This window comes from Carcharodon carcharias, chromosome 16, assembly GCF_017639515.1.
Source record: "Carcharodon carcharias isolate sCarCar2 chromosome 16, sCarCar2.pri, whole genome shotgun sequence".
In the NCBI taxonomy this organism is placed as follows: Eukaryota; Metazoa; Chordata; class Chondrichthyes; order Lamniformes; family Lamnidae; genus Carcharodon; species Carcharodon carcharias.
Window position 1 is genome coordinate 87,616,869 of NC_054482.1, and position 25,598 is coordinate 87,642,466.

The 25,598-nt window shown below is 39.4% G+C and overlaps 1 protein-coding gene across 5 annotated transcripts in view; it reads left to right on the forward strand.

Annotated features, from left to right (window-relative positions):
• usp24 (ubiquitin specific peptidase 24) overlaps window positions 1-25,598 on the forward strand; it is a 195,274-nt gene that overhangs the window by 51,567 nt on the left and 118,109 nt on the right. For all 5 annotated transcript variants that reach the window (XR_005945485.1, XM_041207988.1, XM_041207989.1 and 2 more), the window contains exons 14-18: window positions 3,027-3,122; window positions 3,272-3,433; window positions 10,526-10,633; window positions 23,342-23,491; window positions 25,434-25,565. Coding sequence is in view for 4 of the 5 variants with exons in the window: in XM_041207988.1 (XP_041063922.1) it covers window positions 3,027-3,122; window positions 3,272-3,433; window positions 10,526-10,633; window positions 23,342-23,491; window positions 25,434-25,565 (648 nt within the window). In the remaining variant the exon portion in view is untranslated. The remainder of the gene's footprint in view (window positions 1-3,026; window positions 3,123-3,271; window positions 3,434-10,525; window positions 10,634-23,341; window positions 23,492-25,433; window positions 25,566-25,598) is intronic.

The window sequence follows — 25,598 nt, forward strand, 5'->3', positions numbered from 1 at the left end:
GGCTACAAATTACTACTATAATAACTTTTTAACAAATCCCCAAATTAATCACCCCCATGTAAATCTCCACTAAGGCAGCAGCAGCCCTTAGACTTTAAATAGACACCAGGCAAAGCACATTTGAGCTTACAAATTCCAAATGAGGCTTGCTTTGCAAGTTGGTTGGAGGCATACAGGCTGGATAGGCCTTAAATACCTCTACCTTACACACAAAAACTCCTTTCTTTATATACCTAGCTTTCCCTCTGAATGTAAATTTTGCATTGTATCACTAGGTCTGTTGAACATAAGCTCTTCTAACAATAAAACCCCTTTCATAGCACCAATTTTATTAGCTGAAAAAATAAACACATTGGCTTCTTCTAGCTAGGTGCAAGATTTTACTCGCAGTCTTAAATGGTTCATTCAACAAATGCAAATGAACATTTTACTTTCCCGTTCTCCTTACTGTTCACCCAATTAACATCTCAAAACTACTATACATCAAAGCACCCAGACTAGCTGGCTTTAATCCAATTAAGACGCACACAGACACATACCTGGGCACAGACCCCAACTAGAATTCTATTTTAAAAATTAATTTCCAATAACATTATAGCCATTAATCTCTCCAACAAAAAACATTGGTAAAAGAACAAGAAGTGGGATGAGAAATTTTTCAATGGGAATTGGGCACCTTGTCTGAAAAGGTAGTGGAAACTGATGACCTAAAATTTAAAAGGGGATTGGCCGGTACTTGAGCATGGAGACTTAGTGTTACAGACAAAAAGTGGGGATGTGGATCTAAACATAATTGCTTTATCAAAGGGCCTTCTGCGGCAAAACAAGCTGAGTATCCTCCTTTATGGTGTAAATTTTTGTGATTTAAAGATTACATGGATTTGCCATTAAAGGCCTTGCTTTTACTTTTCCCCAAAGCTCAGAGAACGAGTGAACAATCTGGTACTAGAATTCTGCTTATGCTACTTCATAAACATTTACTGAGTTGCATAAAGTGATATGTTCCGAACTTTTTACTTTGTCTCCACCCCACCACTGACAATTTACATTGCCAAGAGTTGTGCAAGGAAGTTAGACATGACCATCTGCTTTTTTAGTGCAGCAGTGCTCTATGCCCTACCTCCAACCAAAAAATACATGCATTAATTTGTGCTGGATAACTGCATTATAACGAAGAGGATTCAGAAAAAAAGCTTATAATAGACTTAATTGGTTTTGAAAATTTATTGAGACTTTCATGTTTAGTTGTCACATTCCCCTTTCACTTTTGTTCATTGTTAAATTCTATTTGGCTGAATTTCAGATTACGAGTAAATTGTATGTGCTTCTACTTAACGAATGCTGCATCCAGTAACATCCTAAGCATCCTTCTACATAGCGTTGGTGTTGGATCTTGTGGATCCTCATCACACACTTGTTGTAAGTGGTGGCCGAGTTAGTATTGTAGAGTTGATCAGCTGACACTTATTAGGTGGAGAACATTGTTTATTTACAAAGGTACTTAGCAGCAACTGCATGTATGCTTTCACTTCAAACCCTGTCTCTATACTACTGACTGCTAACTGCAGAGGTAGCCCTCACTACTCTTCTTTGGTTACTAAGATTATGTGATCTTCCTTTATAACATTCTTTTTAAATGTACATTACACATAGATAAAACCATAATTACCACAAAAGGCTAGGTTAAATTTGCTTTTAGGTTGTAAAAAAGAAATTGATAGAGTTCCTTCCTGAAGGCCATATTACTAGAACAGCAACATATATTTATGCAGCACCTTTAACATAATAAAACATCCCAAGGCATTTCACAGGTCTGTTATAAAACAAGGTATGACACCAAGCATCTAAGGAGATTTAGGTCAGATGTCCAAAAGCTTGGTCAAAGAATTAGGTTTTGAGGAGTGGCTTAAAGGAGAAAAGCGAAGTAAAGAGGGGTAGGGGTGTAGGGATTCCAGAGGTATTCCATTGTGTGGGGCTCACGCAACTGAAAGCACGGCCACCAATTTGGAGTGATTAAAATTAGGGGTGTGCAGGAGACCAGAATTAAAGTGCAGATACATCAGAGGGTTATGGGGCAGGAGGAGATTACAGAGATGGGGGAATGGGAGACAAGGCCATGGAAGGATTTGAAAGCAAGGTTGGAAATTTTAAAATTAAGATGTTGCTTGAATGGGAGCTAATGTACATCAGCGAACATAGGACTTGCTAAGGGGTAGGACACAACCAGCAGAATTCTGGATGATCTAATGTTTACGGAAAACAGAATGTGAGAAACAGCCAGGAGTGCGTTGGAACTGTTGGGTCTAGAGGTAACAAAGGGATGAATGAGTGTTAAACTCAGATAATGCTACAACAAAATTACATAATTAGGCTACCCAGGAGTATCATCTTTGAGAAGGATATTTCTTAATTTTTCTTTGAATTTCTCAAACTAACTTAGAAAAATTAATGACTTCTGACTAATCAAATCGAGAGCTGCAAAAGTATGCCAAATAGTAAACCAAGTGCTCAGGAGTTGACTGCTAGAATGTAAAATTGGGAGAGAGGCTTTTTTTTCCAGAAGGAACAGAGGTGAGAAGAGAGTTGGGAGGAATTTGGCTGATGAATAATAATGCAAGGAAGTGTCTGGAGATGGCCTTTGCTTGTCATAAAAACCATTGTCTTAGAGGCCAAGTGGAATGAAAGTAACAACATAAAATGCTGGATATACTCAGCAGGTCTGGAAGCATCTGTGGAGAGAAAAACAGAGCTTCAGGTCTGTAACCTTCCATCAGAACAAATTCATTTCAGTCCTCATAGCCTTGTTTTTATGTCTGCAGTTTTGTTATGGCAACTTTGCATTGCAGGTTTGGTTCCACTAGACTGGGATATTGTACTTTGTGTATTGTACAGCACATTACTTATATGCCAGTGACATATGTTTAGTGAAAAGTTACCACACAAATTACCTCAAAGTGTGAAAACAGTTTGATCTGTGATAGAATAATTCCTTTTGGCAGATTCATCTTCTCTCTCTTCCTGTTTAGAGTTGGGAGATTGAAAGTGACCGAATCCGACAAAAGCTGCTCAGCCTCATTGGTAAAATTGGCCGAGAAGCTCGTTCTGAAAATACCACAGGAAAGGTAAGAACCGTTATGGCAGATTTGACGAGATCTTGCAAATGCATCAGTGATTTTTGGGGTGGAATTTGAACTTGTGCTGGTGTTTTTTTTTAAAGAAACTTTTTTTAAAATATATTTCCTTCTCCCCTACCCTCTTTCCCCAACAACAGGTGCTGGAGGTGCTTTGGGAACTTGCCCATTTACCAGCACTACCCACTAACTTGGTCCAGCAGGCACTGGAAGAACACCTCACCATACTTAGTGAAGCATATGCAGTAAAGGAGCAAATCAAGCGAAGTTACATCATCAAATGTATAGAAGACATTAAGAAGGTAGGTTAATTTTTGGAGGAAATAATACGTTGAATGAGTTTATTTAAACTCGATTTAAATGAACTTGGGAAACATTACATAGAATTAAATATAAGTTACAGTACAAACAAGTTATTCAGCCTAACCAGTCAATGTTGCCTTCTTTGCTCCACACGTGCAATAATTTTAATTCCACGTGCCTCCCTTTATATATCCAAACTAATCTGTACATCACCCACATCCCTAAAGCCCTGGGCAACTAACCCCCAAACCTAGTATTACTTATGCTTGTTTCGTATTTGCCAATTTACATTGTTTGAATGGACTGCTTTTAGTATTGTTGCCTGATATGTATAACTCCTCAACAGAATGCCGGATCCAAATGATAACAGCAACTACTGTTTACATGCCAGTGGTTTTTTTTGTGATCTTTAGAATCATAGAATAGTTATAGCACAGAAGATGGCCATTCAGCCCCTCATGTTTGTGCTGGCCCAGTGAAGGAGCAGTTCACTTAGTGCCACTCCCCTGCCCTTTCCCCTTTAGTTCTGCAAAATTTCCCTCTTCAGATAATGATTCAATTCCCTTTTGTAAATTTCCATTGCCTCTGCCTCTACCTCTACACTTTCAAGCAGTGCATTCCAAATCCTAACCACTCACTATGAAAAGGTTTTTCCTCATCTTGCCAATTACCTTAAATCTGTGATCTCTGGTTCTCAATCCTTCCGCTACCTACCTACTCTGTCCAGATTCCTCATGATTTTGAATACCTTTATCAAATCTCCTCTGAACCTTCTTTTTGCCAAAGAAAACAGTTTCAACTTCTCCAATCTTTTTAACTGAAGTTTGTCATCCCTGAAGTCATTCGTGTGAATCTTTTCTGCACCCTCTCTAATGCCTTACGGTTCAAAAAGCGCATTAGCTAAGGCAGAATTTTTCTCATTGTACTTGAGTTCAATAAAAAAAACCCTGAACATTGAAGCAAACACCTTCCAATTATCTCATCTGCTATTCGCCTGTTAGAAAATACAAACATACTAATTATTAATGGTTGTTAGAGTTCCACAGTGTCTTTATTCTTTTGTTTTTCAAATAAAAAAAAAGCCTGCGTCAAGCTTTGAAAGCTCTAATTACTACCAGTGTTTTGTTGTTTGTAATAAGCATGTTCACATTGTCTTATAGCTGTCAGATATAAAAAGGGGTACACACCCAGGAATCAGCAGCAAAACTCTAAACTGAATGTCTACGGAGAACCCTTAGTCACAAGCCAATGCTTCTGGACATTGGATTTTTGTCAACTACCCCCACTCCCCATCCTTTCCCTAGCCAATTCTGTCTGGTCCATCCCTGCCATTCTCCTCACTGCTGACAGATACCAAGAATCAATCAGTGAGTTAAAACTCACCCTTTTACAACCTCCTCTGCATTGTACCCACGCACCGTCTGTTCCCCCCCACCCCGCCCAACTAATTCTGCCTTCCCATAGCCCCCTTCAAAGCACTCCACACCTTGTGATTAATGTATTGGTTAATCTCCAGGACTGTATCCCAGTGCTCTCAAAATCTGGGGCTGCCCGCAAGGTGCAGTTGACCCATACTTCACCCCTCAAGTATTGTAGAGTTGTGAAATTCTAGTGCATTAATAAAAAGATTATAGAAAAAATGTAAAAATTGCCTTACTCAACCATTAATTTGATGACCCTAATGTTCCCCCCTGCCGCCCCCCCACATTAACTGGACCCCCAGTTGTTGCAATGTAGTGAACCTTGTGGTTCACCAGGAATGCTGACACAAGGTCATGAGCAACTTAGGTTTTGTAATGTGAAGCAATTTTAAAATTTGTTGATAGCAAATTAATGGTATGGAAAACTGAGAGGATTATGAAATGAGGACATAGGTTAACAGGATGGACAGATACCCCCCAATTCATGGTTTAAAAAAAATGTTCTGAAATAATCCATTTTAGATAAAAGAACCAGGAAAGTGGTACTCATAGTGGTAAGATTTTTATTAATGGATTACAGAATAACTTTGCATAAACAATGGTGTAAGCAGGTAAGATTGTTAAGGAAAATTGAACCCTTGCTTTTTTATATCTAGAGGCGTGTCCAAACTGTATGACAAAATTATTACAGAAACAGGCTACTTGGTCCAACAGGTCAATGCTGGTGTTTGTGTCCACACGAGCCTCTTCCCACCCTTCACTTAACTTCATCAACATATTCTTTTATCCTTTTATTTGCTTATGTAACTTTTCCTTAAATGTATTGATACTGTTCACTTCAATCACTGGTAGTAATGTCTTCCACAAGCTAAACAATCCTTGGGGGAGAGAAATTTTCCATATTGGATTTATGGGTGACTTTCTTAATTATGGCTTCTAGTTCTGGCCTTCCAAGCAAATGAAAACATCTTCTCTATGCTTACCATATCAAACCCTTTCATGATCTTAAAGACCTCCCATCACCCCTCAGCCCTCCTTCTAAAGAAAAGAACCCCCACCTATTCAGTTTTCCATGTTCATGGTTCCAGTATCATTCTCATAAATCTTTTTGCAGCTTTTCCAGTGCTTCTATGCCATTTTTATAATATGGAGACCAAAACTATTCGCAGCACTCCAAAGTGTGATCTAAGTAAGGTTTCATACAAATATAACAATTTATTTGCTTTTCAGTTCCACCCCTCTAGAATTTTAAGAGCTTAGGCTGTAGTCTTGAGTACAGTATTGTTTTGGGTGCCCTATTTTAGAAAGGATTTAAAAAGCAGTGGAGAAGTGTAGGTTCAGCATAATGTTATCAATGACGAGGAAATCATTAAATTAATTAAATTAAAAATTAAGCAAGTAATTAGTTAAAACACAATAAGGATGGCTGGGCAGGTGATATGTTGCAGTATGTGGGAATTCATGGACAGCAGTGTGATCCATGGCAACAATGTCTACAATAAGTGTCTACAGAACTTTGGCTCAGAGTCGGTGAGCTTGAGACCAAGCTACAGACACTGCGATGCATCTGGGAGGGCGAGAGTTCCAGAAGACAGTCACACCCTTTAGGAAAGGGTCTGCTGATTTGGTCAGTGGTCATGGACAGGAGGGTGTGGCTTGAGTGAGACAGGAATGGGGATCGAGAAAGGAGAATTGAAAGAGCCTTAGCCTTTGCAATTGTCCAACAGATTGGAGGTTCTTGTAGCTTGTATAGTTGAGAGCAGAAGCTGCAGCGAGGATGAATGAACTGACCATGGCATCGTGGTACAGGAAGTCATTCAAGTGTTGGGGAGGGAGGGGCGAAAATAGCAATGTAGTGGCAGTGGGGGACAGTATAGTCAGGGGGATAGACACTATTCTCTGTAGCTGAGAGCAAGAGTCCAGAGGCGGTGTTGCCTGCCCAGTGCCAGGGTTCAGAACATCTGCTTGGGGCAGGAGAGGAACTTGCAGTGGTGTAAGATTTCAGAGTTTGGGGGCCACAGATACCTAAATAGGTAGTCGATTAGTCATAAGTAATTTTAAGATGGTTTATTAAGAAACAACAGTTTAGATATGATAATGAATTAGAAAACATATACGACTGGCAACAGCTTGTGATAACAGCACTCTGCTCTCTAGTCAAATTGTTAGGAAACTCTTCCCTTGATCTCTCAATCTTTCTCCTCCCCCTCTGGTCTATCTTTCATCTGATGAAGGCTGCTCAATGAGCACTGCACCTCACCCCCCAAACCACCACCACCAATATATATACCCTTTTTGGGGAGCTGGTAGCTTACCCAGTATCAATCACCTATCTAACTATTCTGGCCAATGAATACAGGACAAGTACTCAAAACATCAGAGCGGTTACCACCCACCTTGTGCGTCATTCTGCTCGAGGTCAGCTTTTTAGTTTACATCTTGCTAAGGGTCATATCCTGGCCCTTTCTAAACAGTTACATAGATAAAAGGGTGTACAAGATGCCATTCTTAGGAATGTCAACATGTAAGCCTGAACTAAGACTGTTTAGAGGTCAAAGTGTTTAGAAATACTCTTTCCAGAGAGAGAATCAAGGCTGTTTAGTTAATCCTATAAAATCTAGAAAATGCCTGTTTATTAAAGATCTCAATTTCTTAGTGGGGCAGGGGAAGGAGGTGGGGAGTATCCCAGTTGTTTTGGGCTACGTACATACCAGTGACATAGATAGGACTAGAAAAGAAGATCTGTTTAGGGAGTATGAGTAGTTAGGGGCTAAATTAAAAAACAAACCTCAAAGGTAATAATATAGAGAGTATTATCTGAGCCACGAGCAAATTGACATTTGAGACAGGCTACCTTTGCCAATCTGATTCATCCAATCTATATGTAGATTAAAATCACCTATGATTTTGCTGTACCTTTTTCACAAGCCCCCATTATTTCTTACTGCACATCCTGTCCTGCGGTGTAGTTACTGTTAGAGAACCTATAAACTACTCTCGCATGTGACTTCTTACCTTTGCTATTTCTTATCTCTACACAAGCATTTCTACATCTTGATCTTTAGAACTAAAGTTCACTGAGTGGAATGTATTTTTGTTGAACATTTTGAAGTTTTTCTTTAAATTATTTCCGCAGTTCATTTACCTCAATACCTTTCAGTCTACTTAATTAACCTTAGTCAGTTTTCCCCTCATACCTATGTTAATGGCTTTGTTTAAGTTTAAGATTTTTGTTTGCGATTAGAATATATCACTTTCAAGCTTAACATGGAATTGAGTGATATTATGGTCACTATTTCCCAGTGGATCTTTTACTATGACATTACTAATTAATCCTGCTTCATTACACAATACTAGATCTAAGGTAGCGTTATCCCTAGTTGTTTCCACTACGTACTGCTCGAGGAAACTATCATGAAAACATTCTACAGATTCATCTTCTAGATCATTCTTGCCATTAATTAGATAGATTCTTGATTGACGAGGGATAAACAGGAAAGTAAAGTTAAGGTCACAATCCGATCAGCCATGACCTTATCAAATAGCTGAGCAGACCTAAAGAGTCAATTGGCCTACTCTTTCAAATTGTATGTATATTTGTCAACATTATGAAGAGAGACTAGTCATGATTTGTGTTGATATTTTTCATTATTAATTCCTGTGCTCCCATTTATGGTAAAAAATGCCTATGTAAGCCTATCACTGCACAGTCTAGCCACATTTCTCTCAAAATAGTCTGAAATGTTTTCACCCACCATTTTGTTCTTCAGCAACTGAATTCTCTTTTGCTGAAGTTAACAGATGTAACCAAAATAAAACAAAACTTCAACAAATTACACAATTCACAATAACACAATTAGATTTGTGCTTGGAGTTCTCTTTTGTATTTTAAAGCCTTAATTCAAGTTTTGCTGAAGGCCTCCGGCATTCCTAAAAAATCTGGGTTAGGAGTTGATAATTCTCCCCTCAGACTGTGTTACCGAGAGCAGAATTTGAATTAAGCACTTTAACTGCATCTAGACTTTCTAATTTCCCTGGATACATCAGCACCACTCAGCTATGCAAAGGATTGTTTCTTCATTCAGTAGTTTCTGTTCAAAAATTTTCAGATATAATTAAAATAAAGTGAGAGGACAAATTTTAAAACCTTGGATGAGGTAGCATGCAAAATGAAAATGGTGAAAAAAGACTTTGTTTGTGAGAGAAAATATGACTTCTAATTACACACTTATGGGTAGCCTTTACTTAGCATTCTGTAAAATAATTGCTTGGTAGTACAGAATTTTAGTATTACTAAAAAGAGACATGCTGTCAAAACCTTTCCACTTAGGCTCATCAGGGCAGATGCATGATTGCCAAATTTCAAAGGCAGCATGAGAAAAGGGTATCAATTGGTTGGCAAATCGACTCTGGTTGAGGCATTGTCGTGGCGAATGCACCAGGGAACTATTGTCCCCCACACTTTTGCTTAATTCAAAAAAAGTGCAATGCCTGGACATGTTCCTTTTGCTTGCAGAGGACAGGTCGCTTCATATGAATAAATGTGATTCTAGCTTTTTGCATTTGCTCTGAGTGCAAGAGGAAAAGCTTTGACAGCATGTCTTTTTCAGCAATGTTCTGTGAAAGTTTTTAAAAAAGCAAATTAAACTAAATGTTAGAGAGAAATAAGAAAGAGGGGGAGTTGAGAGAGTTTGTTTCAGAGAAATGTAGTTTGAGAAGAGTTATGACATTAAAATGAGGATGAAATTATGCCTGTGTGCCTCAGTCGAGTTATACCTCATCATCTAACCAAACCTCACTTGAAGATTATGAATTTGACTCCCTATATGCATAACAATTTGGTGGGTGTTGGGATTGAACTAAAGGAATACTTGAATGTGGAATATTCTACCACAAGCCGTTTAAGCAAATAATAAACTTTATTATGCTTTATTTGACTTTATTTAAAAGGAGAATAGTCTCTTGACTAAGAGGAATATTATGGTTTAGAGGATAAGCGAGGGAGCAAGATTAATCAACGTGACCTATATGAAGAAAACTCGGGAATAGGCTTGTTTCTATATTTTAACACTGTTGCATTTGAAAAGCTGAGAACTGGCACTGTGAGTTAGTAACTACAACTGCTTTGAAGAAGCTGCAATACTGTTTGATTAGTAACTCTGCTGATGTTAAACTGTCACTTTTATAATGTCTAGCTTCATAACTGAAAGCTCTTAAACACTCAATCAGTACTCATTCAAATAAAATATGGCTTTTCATGTTTAAAGTTTTCTTCTTGGAGCAAAAGATGGCCTAGAACGATAGATCCTGGCTTGGAGATCAAATATCTCCCAATTGCGAGGACTGCACAGATAAACTTGGGTTAAGGAGCCATTTGAAGCCTGTGATGATATTCACCACTTCCCCACTCTTGTTTGATAACTGAAACATGTAATGCTGTTTTAATTATAAACATTAATTTCTGTGTGCAAAGTAGATAATTTTATTTGTAAAGGGTGGTCAGCCAGGCTGCTATATTCCATTGATGCCTGCTGATGCACTCACTGAATGGGAATTAAATTTTAATCTCCAGTAGATCTGTAAATATTTTAAGTATTTAGTATTGTTCGAACTGCAGTAAAAGCTTCTTGGATTTTTTTTTGTGTTGCAAATTGTGCTTTTTCTTCTCAGTCCTCCCAGCAAAATAACCAGCAGCCAGTATGGGTGGTTCCAGCTTTGCGTCAGCTTCATGAGATTACCAGATCCTTCATCAAGCAGAGCTGTCAGAAACAAGACAAGGTAAAAAGTGGATTTTGATCTATAATGGTCTCTGAATAAGATGGAGGAACCTAAGGGTTCTAGAACTTTAATCCAATAAGAGGAAAGCTATTAAAGGTAAGTCTGGCAGACAAGATACTCACGAAGCAACTAATTCTCATTGACATCCAGCTCAGTGCTGCAGATGGCTGAAGCAGTAAAATTCCAATTCTACTCATAGGGTTTCTGCACTTTAAAGCTGTTGTATTCTTTGAGAAATTTTTTAACCAATTTAAATGAGCATTCCAGGCAACACTTCAGAGCTTTCATTTTATGTACTGTATTAACATGTAAGATTTAATCACAATTCAACATTCTTTAGATATTTTAATATTCTGACTGCCACTATCTGGTTCCCACATTGATTTTCAGAGCACCACACATGCATTAACATGCATGTCAGATGGTAACTTCACCACTCCCCAATCTTAATGCTGATGAAGTAATAATTATTTTCTGCAACATTTTAGCAATTCACTTCTCAGCTGATGAGGCTCATGGATTAGTTCTTCCCAGAACTCTAAAATATTGGAATAATAAACTGAAGATATATGATGGTAGATGCAGTCATTTTTTTTCTCTTTGGATGAAGTCTAGCATGTTCTCTGGCCCTCTTCTAAAACACATGGGCTCAGCTTCAGACAATTGAAGTAGAGAGTTCTGGACATGACTGTGTAGTGTGAAGTCGTCATGTTGTTGCACCAGCCCACTTCAGAAAATCACTATGCTCATTTCTTCAGATTGAAGAAAGTGGAACCACAGTAAAATTTAGTGGTTAACATTAGAGAACAGAAATAGTGACATTCTGCCAGCATGGAGCCTTACTCAATACAATTAGAACAACTGGAGCTATGATATTATACCCCTAATTTGTGTTTGTGCCTACTAAGCCTCTGGACTAATTTTTCAGAGTTTTTGGGGTGTCTGGACTCTAATTCTATGAGTCTTAACTCACTATTAATTTGTTCTTTTGAAACTTTGAACATTCAGGCAACACAAGATAGCCTAGTCAGTGACGTAACTCAGGAAATGTTTATTAAGTAACAAAGTTAGACAGTGACTTTACTGACATCATGCTGGTCTTGACACCCAGTTCAGCCTTGGAAGCATTCGACACATGGGTTGGCTCCTGTCCCTTGGACTTTGTTCTTCTGTTCACATCATGCATGAAATCTCTCTTCCCTGCAACTTCTTCAATTCTTCATCTTCCTACTCTGCTTGTCTTGCTGCTGGAAGCATGTGTTTATTATTCCTTTATGATACATAGTCCGCCCTTGTGATCAGTGATGTTTCTGGACTCTGGTTTGGACAGTGCATGATCAGTCTCTGATTAGTTTAGCTGGTGCCTAATTAGTCTCTCGTTTCATGGGGTGATGGTCATCTAGAGATGTCACTTCCTGTTATCTCCTGACTGGTTAAGGTGCCAGTTTCCTCATTATAGTGTTTTTCTGCCTTTCATTAAATGTGACGGCTTTCTACTAAGATAATGGAGCGCCTTTAAAATGGTTTCTTTGTCAGCTTATTTGAGATAAGTGAACATGTGGTGTCAAGTACTGATGATTAACTTCTGGGCTAATCGTCCAGGTGCCTAACTGAGATATAGGTATCAATACTGGATGTCCTATTGAATTCTCATTAAGACAGGTCGCTTATCAGTGCTTTTGCAAAAAGAATTACTTCACTGATGTTGAGTTACATTGTGACTATTGATGCTTGGCACAAGTTAATTAAAATAACAAAAGAGAACAGAGTGGCACATAGCCTTCAATACAGAAATTACAAGTTACTTCATGTATAAATATTACACAAAGCATGTGTAAAATCAATGCATTAAGACAATCCGTTTGTAAAGATGAGGTAGCAAGATACACTTACAAAATGCAGCAGGATATATTTAGTTCATAAGTAACAAGAGAGAAAACTATTTACAAAACTAATTACAGCTTAATTCTTGATTTTATAGAACCAAAGCAATACATAGGCTCATTATATAAATTACAAGAAAATGACTGCTTTTTAAGGTACTACAAGTTAAAAGACAACTAATTTAAGACATAGGGTTGAAGGCTTAAAATCTCATAGCTGTCCTCCTCACACCTTTGAGTCATAGGTAACGAGTATAAATCGATAAGTGTTAATTGCTAGGGATTGTAACAGTTCCAGACTGATGTCCGTTCAACCTCGAAAGTATTTGCAACAACAGCCTGCAATTAAACTATGCAAGTGTAGCTTTGCACAGTCTTAGGGCCACGTGGTACATTTCACTTGTCAAGAAACGGGGCGGTTACTTATTCACAGAAAGAGGATGCAGCCACATGGAAACAGTGATATTAATTACAATCAAGTAGGATATATGAACATAAGAATTAGGAGCAGGAGTAGGCCACTTAGTTACTTGAGTTGGCTCCGCCATTCAATAAGATCATTACTGATCTGATTGTAACCTCAACCTACATTTCTGCCTACCCCTGATAATCTTTCACCCCCTTGTTAATCAAGAAACTACCCACCTCTACCTTAAAAATATTCAAAGACACTGCTTCACTGCCTTGAAAGGAAGAGAGTTCCAACGACTCACAACCCTAAGAAAAAAATTCTCCTCGTCTCTGTCTTAAATATGTGACCCCTTATTTTTTAAACATTAGCCCCAAGTTCTAGATTCTCCCTCAAGAGAAAACATCCTCTCCACATCCACCCTGTCAAGACTCCCAGGATCTTAAAGGTTTCGATCAAGTAACCTTTTACTCTACTAAACTCCAGTAGGTACAAGCCTAACCTGTCCAGTCTTTCCTCATAAGACAACCCACCCATTTTGGGTATTAGTTTAGTAAACCTTCTCTGAACTGCTTCTAACGCGTTTATATCTTTCTTTAAAGAAGGAGACCAATACTATATGCAGTACTGCAAACGTGGCCTCACCATTTCCCTATACAAGTGAAGCATAACCTCCCAACTTTTGTAATCAATTCCCCTCACAATAAACGATAACGTTTTATTAGCTTTCCTAATTACTTGCTGTACCTTCATACTAGCATTTTATGATTCATGCACTAGGATACCCAGATTCCCCTGAATCTGAGCTCTGCAATCTCTCTCCATTTAGATAATCTTTTTTTATTCTTCCTGCCAAAATGGACAATTTCACATTTGCCCACATTTTACTCCATTTGCCAGATCTTTGCCCACTCACTTAACCTATCTATGTTCCTTTATAGTCTCCTTATGTCCTCTTCACAATTTACTTTCCTACCTATCTTTGTGTCATCAGCAAATTTCGCAACCATACCTTAAGCCCCCTTCATCCAAGTCATTTATATAAATTGTAAAAATAGAAGCTCCAGCACTGATCGCGGTGTCACACCACTCGTCACATCAGGCCAATCAGAAAAAGACTCATTTATGTCAACTCTCTGCTTTGTGTTAGCTAGCCAATCTTCTATGTTACCCCTTACACCATGAGTTTTTATTTCCGCAATGACCTTTGATGTGGCACTTTACTTAGATTTTCAGAAGGCATTTGATACAGTACATCCACCATAAAGCTCCCCTTTATCTGCAGCACTTGTGACACCTTCAAAGAATTCCAATAAATTGGTTAAACATGATTTCCCTTTCACAAAACCATGTTCACTCTGCCTGTTTGCGTTGAATTTTTCTAAGTGCCCTGCTATCTTTAGTAATAGCTACTAATATTTTCCCTATGACAGATGTTAGTTTTCTGCTTTCTGTCTCCCTCCCTTTTTGAATAATAATATTTGCTATTTTCCAATCTAATGGAATCTTCCTTGAAACTAGGGAATTTTGGAAAATTAAAACCAATGCATCAACTATCTCAGGAGCCACTTCTTTCAAAACCTTAGGGTGAAGCCCATCCGGGCCCAGGGATTTGTCAACCCGCAGCCCCAATAATTTGCTCAATACCATTTCCCTGGTGATTGTAATTTTCCTGAGTTGCTCCCTCCATTCCATTTCCTGATTTACAGCTATTTCTGGGATGTGTCCACTGTAATGAAGACCGATGCAAAATACCTGTTTAATTCATCCCCCATCTCCCTACTTTTCATTATCAATTCCCCAGACACACTTTCTATAGGACCAACAGTCACTAGATTAACTCTTTGTATTTAAATATCTATGGAAATTCTTACTGTCTGTCTTTATATTACTAGCTAGTTTTCTCTTGTACTCTTTTTCTCTCTTGATTAATCTTTTAGCCATTCTTTGCTGTTCTTTATATTCTTTTCAATATTCTAACCTGCCACCCGTCTTTGTGCAACTATATGCTTTTTCTTTAAGTTCGATATTGTCTTTAACATTTTTTAGTTAACCACGGATCGTGGGCCCTCCCCTTGGACTTCTTATTTTTCATTGGAATATATCTATTCTGTGTATTCTGAAATATCCCTTTTAAATGTCTGCCACTGAGCCTCTATTGACCCATCTCTTAACCTAATTTCCCAGTTCACTTTAGCTAGCTCTGCTTTCGTGCCATCATAATTGCCCTTATTTAAGTTTAAAGTGCTGGTCTTGGGGGCACATGTCTTTTCCTCAAAACGAGTGTAAAATTCAATCACATTATGATTACTGCTACCTAGGCATGCCTTCACTATGAGGTTATCAATTAGTCCTATCTCGTTGCAGAATACCAGGTCTTGTATAGCCTGCTCACTGGTTGGCTCCAAAACGTGCTGTTCTAAAAAAACTATTCCGAAAACATTCTATGAACTCCTCATCCACGCAATCTTTGCTCATCTGATTTTTCCAGTCTACGTGTAGATTAAAACCCCCCGTGATATCGCTGTACCTTTCTGCAAGCTCCCATTATCTCTTTTGTACTCTGTCCTACTGTGTAGCTACAATTAAGAAACCTGTACCCCACTCCCACAGTGACTTCTTGCCTTTATCGTTTCTCATCTCAACCCAAAACACTTCTACATCCTGGCTTCCTGAGTTTAGGTCATCCCTCTTTAATGTGCTAATACCAGGATTAATTAACAGAGCCACCCCTCCACATTTTCCTAACTTCCTATCCTTCCTAAATGTCACATACCCTTCAGTATTCAGGTCCGAATCGATGTCATCCTGTAGCCATGTCTCTGTAATGGCTATCAGATCGTACTTATTTCTATTTGCGCTGTTGGTTCATCTGTTTTGTTTCGAATGCTGCATACGTTTAGATATAGAGCTTTTAATTTTGCTCTTTTTATTGTTTTTGTAGCGTCTAGCCTTAATTGCTAATTTACTCTTAGATTTGTGCTTGTTGTCCCTTCCTGTCACGGCCTGTTTATCACTTCCCATATTAGTACCTTTCTCTTTTGCCTTGTCCCTACTGTTTGGTTTACCACATCTTCCCAAGTTTAATCCCTTGCCCTATTCAGTTAAAAACCATTTTTACTTCCATAGTTGTGTGACTTGCAAGGACACTATCCCCAGCACGGTTCAGGTGTAGATTGCCCCAATGGTACAGATCCCACTTTCCCAATACTGGTGCCAATGCCCCAGAACTGGAACCCACTTCACGAACTCCAGTCTTTGAGCCACACATTCATTTCTCTAATCTTATTTGAACTATGCCAATTTTCAGATGCTCGGGTAATAATCCAGAAATTACCTCTGAGGTCCAGATTAATTTGGTGCCTAGCTCCTCCTGCTGACTATGCAGAACCTCCTTTGTTGGTACCTACATGGACCATGGCCACTGGATCCTCTGCCAACTACTGGATCCTCCCCCTCCCACTGCAAGTTCCTCTCCAGCCTTAAGCAAATGTCCTGAACCCTGGCTCCAGGCAGGCAAAATAGCTGTCTGGACTCTCGCTCCTTGCTGCATAGAACAGTCCATACCCCTTAACATTACTAACACTACATTACTTTGTGCTCCCTGCACTTGTATGGCTTCCTGTACCAAAATGTCATGGTCAGCTAGCTCATCCACCCTGCAACCCCCACTCTTATCCAAACAAGCTGAAAGAACCTTTAACTCTCTGGACAACTGAGGTTGACACTCCTACACTCTTGCCCTCTGGGTATTCTTGCCTGCCTCGGCTACAGTCACACCCTCCTGTCCCTGACCACCTTCTAAATCAGAAGATCCTATTCTAACGGTGTGACTGCCTCCTGGTACAAAAGGTCCAGGTAACGTTCCCCCTCCCTGCTGTGTCGCAGTGTCCACAACTCAATCTGCAACTCAATGACTCTGAGCCAAAGCAACTCAAGCTGCAAAGCAAGAACCAGTTCCTACAGATGAAAAAGTTAGAAAAAGCAAAGGAGCACTTCCCTCCCCTCCTCGCTAAACTACCTCACCTCCCCAAACACACTCACTGTGTTAGGGCCACACACCCAGTGCTGGTTGCTTTGAGAATGCCTGAATTTATATGTTCTAATCCAAGGGACTAGCTGAGCCCAGCTACAGCAAGACCAGTTCAAGCTAGTTAGTTTCTTTAGTTGACAATCTAGGTGGCTGCCAGTGCATAGCTTCCATCTCCCTGCTTAGGCCCCTGGATGACACTTAGAATTTGAACAGCGCTTGCAGTTGAACAGCATATTAATCTAATACAATATTAGGTTAATTGATTCATATGCTTTGATTACTTGGTCATTACACATAACTAAAAAGTTATTGTTAAACATGAACTTTCCTACACCAGCCTCTCAATTTCTTTCCTTAATTGTCTGCTGATATTGGGCCGGTACCTTGAATCCAAAAAGGGTAAACTAAGAATTCTTGCAGGAAAATCATCACGTTTGTTTATGAAATTAACTCATGATGTTGGTGTAATCTGTTGCTGGTAAATTTCAGTGTTTACAATAGACAAGTTTTTGTTTTGTAATAAACCCTTATTCCCTAGTTTGTGATTTAAGAACTTGACCATGAGCCATGCACAATCACGTGTTGGATGAGATAGTAACACCTCGGATTGTCTTTTCTAGGCAGTCTTGGAAGAATTGCCTTCTTGTAGCAAATGTTGTGGTGTTTACAGACTCATCTGGGAAACCAGCATATCTAACTCGCCATCTTGAATAATGGACTGACCAGTGTCCCCAGTTTTAGCTTTGCACAGTTTACCACAAAATCTCAAAGATATTGATTGGAAGATAAAAGCAACATCCATCCAAATTATTTTCCTATCAATACCTGGGATCCTGATTAACTTTGTCTGGCTGCAGTCTTCCAGGACCTTCCCAAGAAGGGGCAAAATATAATTTATTCCTCCTTTATTGATAACAACGTTCCAGTGTAGGTTAATGGATTAAGAAGGAGCTTGGATTTATTTGGTACCTTTCATGGCAGGAATCCCTTTGGGTTGAAGTGTCTTCATGGTAAGGTTTATGCTAGTGAAAGATTGGAATTAAGCCATCCTTCTGTGGTAGACTTGCTAATCTGGTACCTGCATTAGGCAAATCTGCACTATTGAAGAAAATAAATTATTTGATTTTATATAGTCTGTACATGCCAAAGTCCTTCATAGTCAAATAACTACTTTTGAAGTAGTCACTGTTAGGCTGGCAAATGTTGATAGACCAGCTAGCCTGGCTCACTTGATAGACATGAAGGGTTTGACTGTTACTAGGGATGGGGTTCATCCTGATCAGCTTCGGATAGCTTTCCAAGCCAATATTTTAATCAGTAGGGTGCTTCTGGCTGGACAAAGTGCCTTTTGCTGGTATACTGCAACTTTAAAAACTAGTCTCCACTAGTACATCTGCAGACTTGGTAGGCCCTAATGGGTGCCAGCCCATGCCTAGGATCTGAATTTGAGTTAAGTTGACCTCATAGATTCATAGACGTCTACAGCACAGAAGGAGGCCATTTGGCTCATTGTGTCCACGCTGGTCAACAAAGATCTGACTACACTAATCCTATTTTCCAGCGCTTGGCCCATAGCCCTGAAGGCTACGGCAGTGCAAGTGAATATCTAAATACTTAAATGTTACAAGAGTTTCTGACTCAACCAACCTTTCAGGCAGTGAGTTCCAGACTCCCATCATCCTCTGGGTGAAAAAATTTCTCAACTCCCCTCTTGGCCTTCTACCTCTTACTTTAAATCTATGCCGCCTGGTTATTGACCCCTCTACTAATAGAAAAAGTGCCTTCCTAGCTACCCTATCTATGCCCCTTATAATCTTATACACCTCTATTGGGCCTTCGTTGCTCCAAGGAGAACAACCCCAGCCTATCCAACCTTTCCTCATAGCTCAGACCCTCCAGCTCAGCCAGCATCCTGGTAAATCTCCTCTGCACCCTCTCCAGTGCAATCACATCTTTCTTATAATGTGGTGACCAGAACTGCATGCAGTACTCCAGTTGTGGCCTTACCAGTGTTTTATACAGTTCCGGCATAACCTCCCTGTTGTTGTATCCTATGCCTCAGCTAATAAAAGCAAGTATCCCATATGCCGCCTTAACCATTTTATCTACCTGCCCTGCTACCTGCTAGGGATCTATGGATATGCACACCAAGAGCATCTGACCTTCAGTACTTGCCAGGGTCCTACTGTTCGTGGTGTGAGCCTTTGCCTTGTTAGCCCTCACCAAGTGCATTACCTCACACTTTTCTGGGTTGAATTCCTTTTGCCACTGCTCTGCCCACCTGACTAGTCCATTGATATCCTCCAGTTTACAGCCATCCCCCTCACTATTTACCACCCTACCAATTTTCGCGTCATCCATGAACTTCTTGATCATACCCCCTACATGTAAGTCCAAATCATTTATGTACAGCACAAACAGTAAGGGCCCCAGCACCGAGCCCCACGGAACTCCACCTGGAAACAGACTTCCAGTCACAAAAACATCCCTCTACCATCACCCCCTGCTTCCTGCCTCTCAGCCAATTTTGGATCCAACGTGCCACTTTGCCTTGAATCCCATGGGCTCTTACTTTCGTAACCAGTCTGCCATGAGGGACCTTATCAAAAGCCTTGCTACAGTCTATGTACACCATATCAAATGCATTACCCTCATCAACACTCCTAGTTACCTCAAAAAACTCAAACAAATTTGTCAAACACAACCTTCCCTTAACATGCTGAATATCCCTGATTAATCCGTGTCTCTCCAAGTGCAGATATATTCTGTCCCTCAGAATTCTTTCTAGAAACTTCCCCACTACCAACGTTAGACTGACTGGGGCCTGTAATTTCCTTTTTTACTAATGGGACAACGTTAGCAGTCCTCTGGTACCTCACCTGTGACTAGAGAGGATTTGAAAATTACTGCCAGGGCCCCTGATATCTCTTCCTTTGCCTCCCTCAACAGCCTGGGATGCATCTCATCCAGGCCTGCAGATTTATCCACTTTTAAGGCTGTTATACCCACTAGTACCTTCTCTCTCTCTCTCTCTCTCTCTCTCTCTCTCTCTCTCTCTCTCTCTGTTAATTTCTTCTAATATTTCACAGTCCTCCACCCTGATGTCTATATCTGCGTCATCCTTTTCCATTGTGAAGACCGATGCAAAGTATTCATTGAGCACTGCCCCCTTGACTTCCAGGTCCACACACAGATTACCTCTATGGTCCCTGCTTGGCCCTACTCTTTCCCTAGTTATTCTCTTGCTCTTTATATATTTAAAAAATCGCTTTGGGTTTTCTTTTATTCTACCCACTAGTGCTTCCTCATGTTCTCTCTTAGCTTTCCTAATTTCCTTTTTAAGTTCCCCTCTGCTCTTTTTATACTCCTCTAAGGACTCTGCCGTACTGAGCCTTCGGTATCTGCCATAAGCTTCTCTTTTTCTTAATCCTAAACTTTATGCCCCTTGACATCCAGGGTTCTCCGGACTTGGTCCCCCCTTTGTCTTTATGGGAATGTATTTGTCCTGTACTTTCGCTAGTTCCTCCTTGAATGCCTCCCACTGCTCTGACATAGTTTTATCTGTAAGTAGCTGCTCCCAGTCCACTTGGGCCAAATCACATCTCATTTTAGTAAAATTAGCCTTTCCCTAGGTTAGAAGTTTTATTTCTGGCCCAACCTTATCCTTTTCCATAATTATCCTAAATCTAACTGAGTTATGGTCACTATCTCCAAAATGCTCCCCAGGCTTATTTCCGAATATTAGGTCCAGAACTGCTCCCTCCCTTGTTGGGCTTTCTACGTATTGGATAAAAAGGTTCTCCTGGATGCAACTTAAGAATTATGCTCCCTCCCTCCCTACCTTGCACACTAAAACTATCCCAGTTAATATTTGAGTAGTTAAAACCCCCTACTATTACAGCCCAATTATTCTTAAACTTCTTTGAAATTTGATTACTTATTTGATCCTCTATTTCTCCTTGACTGTTTGGGGGCCTATACTTCACACCCAACAGTGTGTTTGCCCCTTTTGTGTTTTTTACTTCTATTCATATGGCTTCATTTGATGATCCTTCCAAGATATCATCCCACCTCACTGCTATAATTGATACCTTGATCAATATTGCAAACCCCCCCACCCCGCTCTTCTATCTCCCTCTCTATCTCGTCTGAATACCCTATAACCACGAATGTTGAGCTGCCAATCCTACCCTTTTAGCCAAGTCTCCGTCATAGCTATGATATCACGTGCCTATCTGTGCCCTCAGCTTGCCTATCTTATTCCTCAGGCTCCTTGCATTAAACTATATTCGATTTAGCCTTGCCAAATTCACTACTTTCTTATCTAGCCTATGTTTCCTCTGCCTTCCTAGTGTTTTAGCTTCTAATTCCATCTCAGTTTCTCCCCCCTCTGACCTCTATAATAGCAGCATAATCACTTGCAAGATCAAAGAGATTTTGAGTCAGTGAAGGCCCATCTTAATTCATGCATCCGAAAAGGCCCTCGAACCTCTTTTTGCACCCCCCCCCCACCTCTTTCCCCACCCTCCCCCAATAATGGCACTCAATCGTTTCTCCATTCTAAGTATTGATCATTCTGGGTAAAGAAGGATTTCCTGATTCCTCTGGGTTCTACTATTCTAGTTAGGTAGGTCAAGATCCTATTAACTTTGTTTATTGTAACTCTTATTGGTTGTACCTGTTAAGCATGCAGTCCACTAAGAATCCCAGGCCTCTTTCAGCTTCATCCAATGCTATTTTAGCATATTCGTAGAGTATGTGTGTTTGTTTTTTTCCCTTCCAAATGCAGTGTTTTGCATTTGTCTGCATTAAATTATTTGGCATATGCTAGTATTCTGTAGTTTTGAGTGCCTCATTTGATTCCACTTCCTTTCTGGCTTGGTAAAAAAGCAGAAGCTGTGCTCCCATGCTTTATTAGCTTGTTTTGATAATGGCTTTCTGCAGGTGTCAGAACGCTGAGCAGCAAATTTGGGGGCTGATAACATTGGACTTGGTGCTATCTGTGGATTTTTGAGGATCATATCTGAGATTTCTTTCAATTTCTAGCAACTTTTAAAATTATAAATATTAAGCAGCTCCTGTATTTCTAAATCTACTAAGTGCCAGTGAAAACATTGGCCCGTAACTTCCGAGCTCTGGGGCATCGTAACTGGGGTGGGGATACCCCAAAGATGCACTGGGAAACTCCTGCCAGAAGTCCCCAGGTAAGGATTGCATGGCAATTGCTTGGGAAGTTTAAACTTCTGTTGGGCAATTGCCCTGCAGTTGGAACCATCTGAAAGTATGATATAAATCGCAAACTTTGGATAGTTCTTGCTGTTTTACCAGAATAGTTACCCAGGAAGAGTTTAGAGACTTAAAACCACTCCTGGGTAACTATAGGACTGACATTCCCACAAGATTGCACCCAACCCCCACTCCTAATCCTATCCACTTATCTTACAACCCACTTATTTTACAAACTTACTTTCTCCCTGGCTTCTCAAAGTGGCTGGTCCTTTAAATTTACCTGCTTTATGTCAGCTAGTGCTAAGGGGGCGTAGCTCCCTTACCTCCAACTCTCCAGCCTTCAACACGAAGCCTTGTGAATCCATTGCACTAAACGTTTGTCGCCCAGCCTGAATTGGAAGGTCGGGAGAGAAAGGAGCATTTGGATTTCAGGGTAAAAAGCTAGGAACGGAATGGCAATCCGACACTGATTGTCATTCCACGGAAGTTCAGGGCCATTGTTTTCACCTATGTTATTCCAAGAGTTAAAAAGTCAGGGTAGCAATTGAGCATTGTAATTCATATTACTCACCCTGATGGTTGCTTTCTACTGTGAGCACAATTATAGAACAAGTGGGACTGGAACCATTACGTTTCGGGTATTCAACTACATTTGAACACTTGCATCTTGTGCTTATCCCTTTGATTAATATTGTCACTTTATTTACAAGGAAGTCAGTGAAAAAGTTTTAACTGTGTTTGACTTTGGATCTATGCAACAGATTTGTGCCAGGAATTTGGTATGGGACTTATGAATTCCTTCATTATGATTGTCATTTTGAGCCATGCCAGTTTGTTATAATATTGGTATTTTAGCCTAATTCACATCCTTCATACTTTAAATTCCTGGATTATATCTCTTTCCCAATGTCCCCGTTATCTTTATAGCTTCCATGAGTGACTTTTCCTACTGATATTTCATGTATTGGGGCCTTGAATTGCCCAAACCGATTTCACTTAAGGCCAATACAGCTGTTATGAAGAGAGGAAACCTGTTTTATTTTATCTTGACTTCTCGAGCCGAGAGGACCATGGTACCCAATCCTTCAGTGATGTATATTTAATGTAAAATGTGGCCGGCTTTTAGTGTTTTTCTTCTGTTTCTGTTCTTCCAGAGCATTGTACAAGATTTAAAGAAGAACTTTGAAATAGTGAAGCTAGTTACGAGTAGCCTTGTGGCTTGCCACCGACTAGCTGTTTCTGCAGCTGGTGCAGGAGGATTGACAGGGTTGACAATTGTAGATGGTAGATACACACATCAAGATGTAAGTGCTTTGGGGAAAATTCACAATGTGTACATTCTATTTGTAATATAACCATGAATTTTTTTTTTAAATGTGGGGTTAACCAGTCTATGTACCAAATGAATGGGCACAAAGTATGGCAGGTATTATACAGGTCTGATGTTAGAAATTTGTTTAAACCAAAAATCATTCTGTGTAAATACAGGTTTGAATTTGGGATGCCCGAATTATTGACCACTGACCTGTGCCAGCTTGCTGCCATTTTATAATGCCTTTATTGAAGCTGATGTTTAGACTGTTCCTTTGGAACTGTTAAAACTTTAGCAAAATTGCTGCCATCATTTTATCTAGAGCAGCACTGCTCTTAAGTTTTTATGCGGGAAGTTTCATTTTTCATATTAGCTATTCCTAGTTCTCATTGTAATGAAGTTGAAATGTCCTTCAGATTGGACTTGAACTCTGTTCCTTGTGCCATAAGCACTTTGTTAACACTGATAACTGATCTTTCTAAATTAATCTGCACCTGACATTAAATTATAGCCTATTGACTGAAATGATCATTCCTCGATTTATTATTTCTGATTTGAACCTTTAAACTTTTAAAAAAAAATTATTGTAAGATCTGTTTAACCCTGAGTAAGGAATAGCTCATTGAATTAAAGGGGCAATGTTGTTTGTTTCTTCAATTGAGAATATACAATATTTAGTTTCCTCCCTCAGCTTAATATTCAGAAACAAGGCTGTTTTTTCTCTGCTTTGACCCCGTTGATTTTTCTCAATTTTTTGGATTGGTAATTGTAGATTGAATTTTTAAGTTGAAATAAAATCAGAAAATGCACAGCTCCGTTAGTGTCCAGTGAAGAGAAAAGACAAGTTCATGTTATGAATATAGCTCTTCATCAGAACTTATATTTTCTCATTGCAGATGCTAATTGATGTTTATTTCCAATTTTTTTTGTTATGGATTTTAGAAAGGCTTCAGCAAAGAGTGGCCAGAATATTAGCTTTAGGAGGCTAAGTTGTGAAGTAAGGCTCAAGTGACAATTTATATCTGCTAAACTGAAGAAAAATATGAAAAAGGTCTTCAAAGTAATAAAACATATAGCCAAGCAGGAAGCAAGCTATTTATTTTGGACAGCAAGCACAGAAGTAAAAACATTCACGAGTCTCGATCAAGGTTAGAAATGAGAACATTTATCCCAATAGTTAAGTACATGTAAAACAAATTCCCAGAAAGGGAGCTGATGTGAGGTTAATTAACATCTACAGAAGGAACTTGACTGATATCTGTTGAGAACAGGCAGCGAGGGAGAGTTTTAACACTGCCTGATCTTTATTTTCAGGGAGATCGGGAAAGATAATCAATGTTTCTAAAGTAGATGGTCAACAGACACTGTGCAGGGAATATTGGCATTACAGGCATTGATATAATGATAGATGTGCTTGGTTGGAACTGGTTTGATGGGTTGAATGGTCCTTTTTCACTCTAGGTTTTTTATGTTCTGAAAGTCTGGAATTTTGTTTTTCTTTAAAATTTTAGCAAAATGCATTTCAGTCCTAATTAAACTATAATCCACCACACAGTATTTCTTCTCCCCAGTATGTGAATGCCATTCCCCTATTATATAATTGCATTTTGCCAAATGTCCAAAATTTGTTAAGTAATATCCTTGTGTAGCACTTAAAGCATGTTAAAGAAAGAAAGACTTGCATTCATTTGGTGTTTTACACTATCACTAGATGTCTCAAAGGACTTTACAGCCAATGAAGTCTTTTTTAAATGTTGCTACTGTTGTAATGTAGGAAACAGGCACCCACAAATAGCAATGCAATGAAGTTTTTTGTGGTATCGATTGATGAATAAATATTAGTCAAATTTTCACACCAGGATCAACAAAATTCTTTTTTGCTGTTGCTTCAGTGCTAATGGTATTTTACTGTCATGTCTTTGTTTTTTCCACAGTACCTAGAAGCACACCTGAGGTTTCTTGCATTTTTTCTTCAAGAAGCCAGCCTTTACATAGGCTGGAACCGTGCCAAGGAGATTTGGGAGTGCTTGGTGTCTGGAACGGATATTTGTGAACTAGATCGAGAGGTACAGCGTTTTTGTATTATTTATTGATCTGCA